At 37.1% G+C, this 4,677-nt stretch overlaps 1 protein-coding gene across 1 annotated transcript; it reads right to left on the bottom strand.

Moving 5' to 3' along the window:
* Positions 1–1,204: 1,204 nt before the first annotated feature.
* LOC133301428 (WRKY transcription factor 23-like) lies at positions 1,205–3,309 on the bottom strand. The gene is made up of 3 exons (XM_061501055.1): positions 2,686–3,309; positions 2,159–2,302; positions 1,205–1,988 (listed from the first exon to the last, which is right to left on the bottom strand). Exons 1-3 carry the CDS (start codon positions 3,255–3,257, stop codon positions 1,475–1,477), a joined length of 1,230 nt encoding a protein of 409 aa, XP_061357039.1. The 5' UTR covers positions 3,258–3,309; the 3' UTR covers positions 1,205–1,474.
* Positions 3,310–4,677: the final 1,368 nt, after the last annotated feature.

Here is a 4,677-nt window from a genome sequence, read left to right as displayed (position 1 = left end):
ATCAAAAATATATGAAATTTTTGTTAACCTTTATTTAGGAGAAACTCTCCGATTTTCTTTTCTAGCTACAAGGGATCGAACATCAAAATAATTAATTAAAACCCCCCATGTCCCTTTAAAAAAAAATTGCCTTTTTCTCTTGTGTACGTTGGACTTAAGCTGTCCATATATACCTTGTGTGATCTTGAGAAGCGATAGAAAGCAATTAAACTAGCGATGGAATTCAATTGACATCATCTAATGCTACCTGTGTGACTATTTAGCATGTACATTATTCATAGGACTGGTTAAACCGAGTGAGTATGCAAGCAGCTATGGCATTCATGTGCGCTGAAAATTTCCATGCTGGGAAAGGGATATATATATAGTGGTATGGCCAATGACTTGTGATACTATTAAACTTGTATGCTAGGGCATGAGAACCATATATGTATGTTTTTGGCAATGCTTTTCTCCACAACAATATCTCACATCATCCATCTTTTTCCATCAACAAGAAACGAACCATGCTTTAGCTATTTCCTTACCAGGAAACACACATCATCATTGAATGGCTGAAGCCCATGTTTGTATGTAGCTTATAGGGGAAGATGATGAGAAAAGCCATCATACAAAAAGCTAAAAGGTACTGCTCAAGTAATAATGTTGCAACTTTTTCCATACCTCAATGCATTGTGTCAAGTCATGGGCCAATCATAACACACTCTCTCAAGTGATACAAAGTTTTCAGCTTTCTTTCTTAAACTTCTCTCATCATTGAGTTCCCAGCTCCCCCTTTGCTAATTAACTTACGTTCTTGACTTCCCTTTCCCCATAAAGTCTCTGCCATAAGTATCTGAGTGGGAAAAGATGCACCTAGCTACAAGATTTCACCACATGCAAGTAATGGAACAAATTAAGTGAAAACCCTAACCCTAAAAACATTGGGCTTTCCACCACCAATAATCCCATGGAACAAAAAAAAGACGGTCATGGGGGAAGGACTGAAGGAGAATAAATAATACGGATGACATTTTTTGGGTACATAATATAGATGACATGAGAAAAAGGACAAAATAAAATATTAATAAAAAAACAAAAAAGTAAAAACGGCTCATCGTCTAACATATCTCTAGTACTTACATAGAATATATAGCACATAGAAGGAATTAAAAGAAGAGAAAAAGTTATAAGTTGCAAAACCATAATCTAAAGTTGTCCCCTTCATCTAATTAACATTAAGCTACATTAAGGACATAGTCATTTAAAAAGTGAACCTCCAAAATGTTTCATATGAACATAAGCCAGCTAAATGGGGTTTCTCTATGGTAACCTCTACAAAACAAAACACCCCCAAAGAGGTTTTCATCACCTTCAGTTAGAGAACCAACCTTACATACCAGGTAATTAATATACACTAAAATAAAACTAATTAATTAATAAAAGCATAAGCATCATTGACCCAATATGAATATACTATTATCAGCTTAGCTACTTAATTATCTCCCATCTTCTCGTTCAACATCGACATATGCACAATGTCCTGAAGAAGCCCATTGTCCCTTAAAAAAGCCTGATGATCCTTCAACCCGCTAGAAGGTACAAAACCCTCATGATGATTCTCTTGATTCTGAAGGAAGCCATTAAACGAAGACGAATTCACATAATTACCAGAAGAGGTAGCAACATTCAAATTAGTTGGGGTGGATGAGTTCGAGTTATATAACAAAGATGCTGCTTGCTGCTGCACATTCTGGTGCTGAAACTGTTGGTGTTGTTGTGGCATCACAAAGTGTGGAGATTCAAGTCCAACAGCACCACTATTCGCGTTGGTGGGTCCGAACCTAGCCGCATCATGCATTAACCCGAGGCTAGCCGCACGTGTCGTGGCCGGACACGGGTGGCTGTGTTGGCCTTCGTAGGTGGTGACAACGACGGAAGTGTCGTCGGAGGATCGCTCAACCCGCTTCTTGACGCCGCAACCAGCGGTGGTGCAACGATAGTAGCTCCTGTTTTTTTTTTTTTTTTTTTTTGGTTTCACAAAAAAACATTTGCGTGATCCGCAAGGAAAATTTAGTACCCAAGAAAGGAAATTTGAATTAAAGAGAGTAACACAAAAAGGAAAGGAAAAGAAAGAGAAAGAATCAAAATTGAAGAATTAGAGAAATGAAGTAGGTACCTGGGATGAGGACTGTTTTTCACAGCTTTTTGGCCGTACTTACGCCACCTATAGCCATCGTCAAGATGATCCACATCGCTTTTTGTCATGAACGCAAACCTTGCTTCTTTTTGCTTCTTTTGGTTCTTCTTTTTTGGTTTCAGCCTAATTGTAATACATACCCACATAGATTTTGTGCAAAACCATTAATTAATCAATGCTTCTTTTAGCTTTCCTTTTTTTTTTCTTTTTTTTTTTTTCTCTTCTTTTTTCAAATCATAAGAATAAAAAAAATAAAAATAAAAAAGTTGAAAAAGTAGTGAAATGACACTAACAACGATGAGAACGCAACCCAATTTCAGTTCAATGAACAGACACAGAAACTGAAACTGCTTCCTTAATTCCTCTCACATGCCACAACTTACCACTCACCACTCTCTGTCTGTTTGCAACTGTAACTGACTTTATTTTTATTTGACACAAACACGCTTTTTTTAAGGAAACCAAAAAAACAAAAAAAATAAAAAATAGGGGTTATTATTACTCACTGTTTCTTAGTCTTGTCTTGATCTTGGTCGTCTCCTTTGCCTGCATCTCCGTCGTCATCTCCGTCCTCATCCTCTGCTTCATGTCCATTCACTGCTTTGCTGGCGACGGCGGCTTCGTTCGACGAAGACGAAATCGACGACGAGTTAGGGGTCGCCGGAGTGTTCACCACCTCGGAGCAGTCGGGGACATTGGAGCTGGCCGGCGACGGGAGAGGGTGGCTGATTTGGGTGGCGGAGGGTGGTGACTTTGCGGCGGGGAATAAGGTGGTAGTAGCATCAGAGTCATCGATGGTGTTGATGATGGGGAGCCAATCAAATATTGAAGGGTCAAAATCATTGTCACCGAGCAAGCCCACGAAGCCACCAAAGGAGGAAGCTTTTTGATCACATGAGGATGGTGGTGGTGGTAGCATCAAGTCGTCAAAGATGCTGGATAAAGTTGGTGATGATGATGATGATGATGAGAAAGGAAAATTGAAGGTGGTGGATGAGTTCATGGACATGTTCAGAATCTCATCGGAAAATGCGAGAGAATTTGCCATGGTGGATGTGTTCTCTCTCTTGTCCTCCATTGGTTTTGATGGATTTGTAGGTGCTATGTATCAATAAAAAGCTTTGCACATATTCCTCATTTTTCCTTTTTTGAAATCTTCTTTTCTGCTCAAAACTCCAAAAAGTGACCCCCTCTTAATAAATGTGAGCCTCTTAATTATATTTTACTTTGTTTCTATTAGTATGTCATAAAAGAGGAGATAGAGAGAGAAAGGGATAGTTTGGGGATTTTATTAATTTATATATTTGTTTTTAGAGAGAAGTGGTTGTCATTTTAAATGACATAAAATTATGTCATTTTAAGAGAGATAGATACAAGAAAATATTTTTTATTTAAAATTTAAATTAAAAAAAAAAATCACTCACTTTCTCTCTCATAACTTTCATTCCTTGTATCTATCTTTCCTAAAATAATATAATTTGTGACATTTAAAACATCAAATTTTTTTTAATTTTTTTGTTTGTGTGTGTGAAAGGACTTTTATGGATTGGTTGGGGTTGGGAATTTGGAAAACAGGTTGGCTTAGGGAGGTTTCCCACCTTAGTAATGACCGACATCTGCCGGTTTCCGATCACGCCGAGTTTTTACTGCGAAAGTGGACCGTTGCTGGGTCCCACTCGACGCGGATATTTGACTGGCAACCGGTTTGAGTGTGAACGGAGGGGATTGTACACGTGGTCTGTAAGTGAAACGCTTACGATCTGATCTTTTGCATGTGACGGTCCTGCCTGGCCCCCCTCCCCTTTCTGCATTGTTTCACATTTTCCTTTTCGCGGCAACGCTTTTTAACTTCTTATCATGCCAAATTCACCCTTCAGTTTCTTGAATTGATTGTTATGTAAATGTAACGTACCCTTCTGTCACATTTCTTTTCACTCTACAAAAATATGTATAACTATTGTGTAATAATCTACTCAAAAAAATTTAAAATAGATTTGCTATTACCCATTGATACTAAAAACGTGAGTGTAGTTTTGTCACAAGTTTTGGCTGACACACTCTATTTTATATGGATTTGGATTCTGATAATATTATTTGATCTCAATTATTTATTAATAATGAGATAAGAGAGAGAAAATTATATAATTTTGGAATAAATGATTATGATGAAATAACATGATTACTTTAGTGGTCATGTTATTTGATTTCAACCACTCATTGATAATGAGATAAGAGAGAGAAAATTGTATGATTTTTGAATGAGTGGTTGTGATCAAATAACATGACGGCATGATCACTTTTTTACATAAGAGGATCCAAATCTATTTTTCATGTGAAAAAGTGGTTATTTGAACATGTTATTTGATCATAATCACTCATTGATAATTAGATATGAGAGGGAAAAATATATGATTGTGTTAGTGTATATCCCCCTTTGAAATCATTCATTCACTATTTCTACCACGCTAGCTTGCAATGATGAATTCATAACTTGTAGA

The sequence above is a fragment of the Gastrolobium bilobum genome, unplaced genomic scaffold (genome assembly GCF_033153095.1).
Source record: "Gastrolobium bilobum isolate Gb01-03AN ecotype WA unplaced genomic scaffold, APGP_CSIRO_Gbil_v1 utg18327, whole genome shotgun sequence".
In the NCBI taxonomy this organism is placed as follows: Eukaryota; Viridiplantae; Streptophyta; class Magnoliopsida; order Fabales; family Fabaceae; genus Gastrolobium; species Gastrolobium bilobum.
Note: the sequence above shows the minus strand (reverse complement) of the source record. Positions and strands in the feature narration are given on the sequence as shown.

Coding starts and splice junctions, on each gene's coding strand:
- LOC133301428 (XM_061501055.1), bottom strand. CDS start 3,257: ATGGAGGACAAGAGAGAGAACACATCCACCATGGCAAATTCTCTCGCA. Junction 2,303..2,685: donor CAAGACAAGACTAAGAAACA/GTGAGTAATAAT, acceptor TATTACAATTAG/GCTGAAACCAAAAAAGAAGA. Junction 1,989..2,158: donor AAAAACAGTCCTCATCCCAG/GTACCTACTTCA, acceptor AAAAAAAAACAG/GAGCTACTATCGTTGCACCA.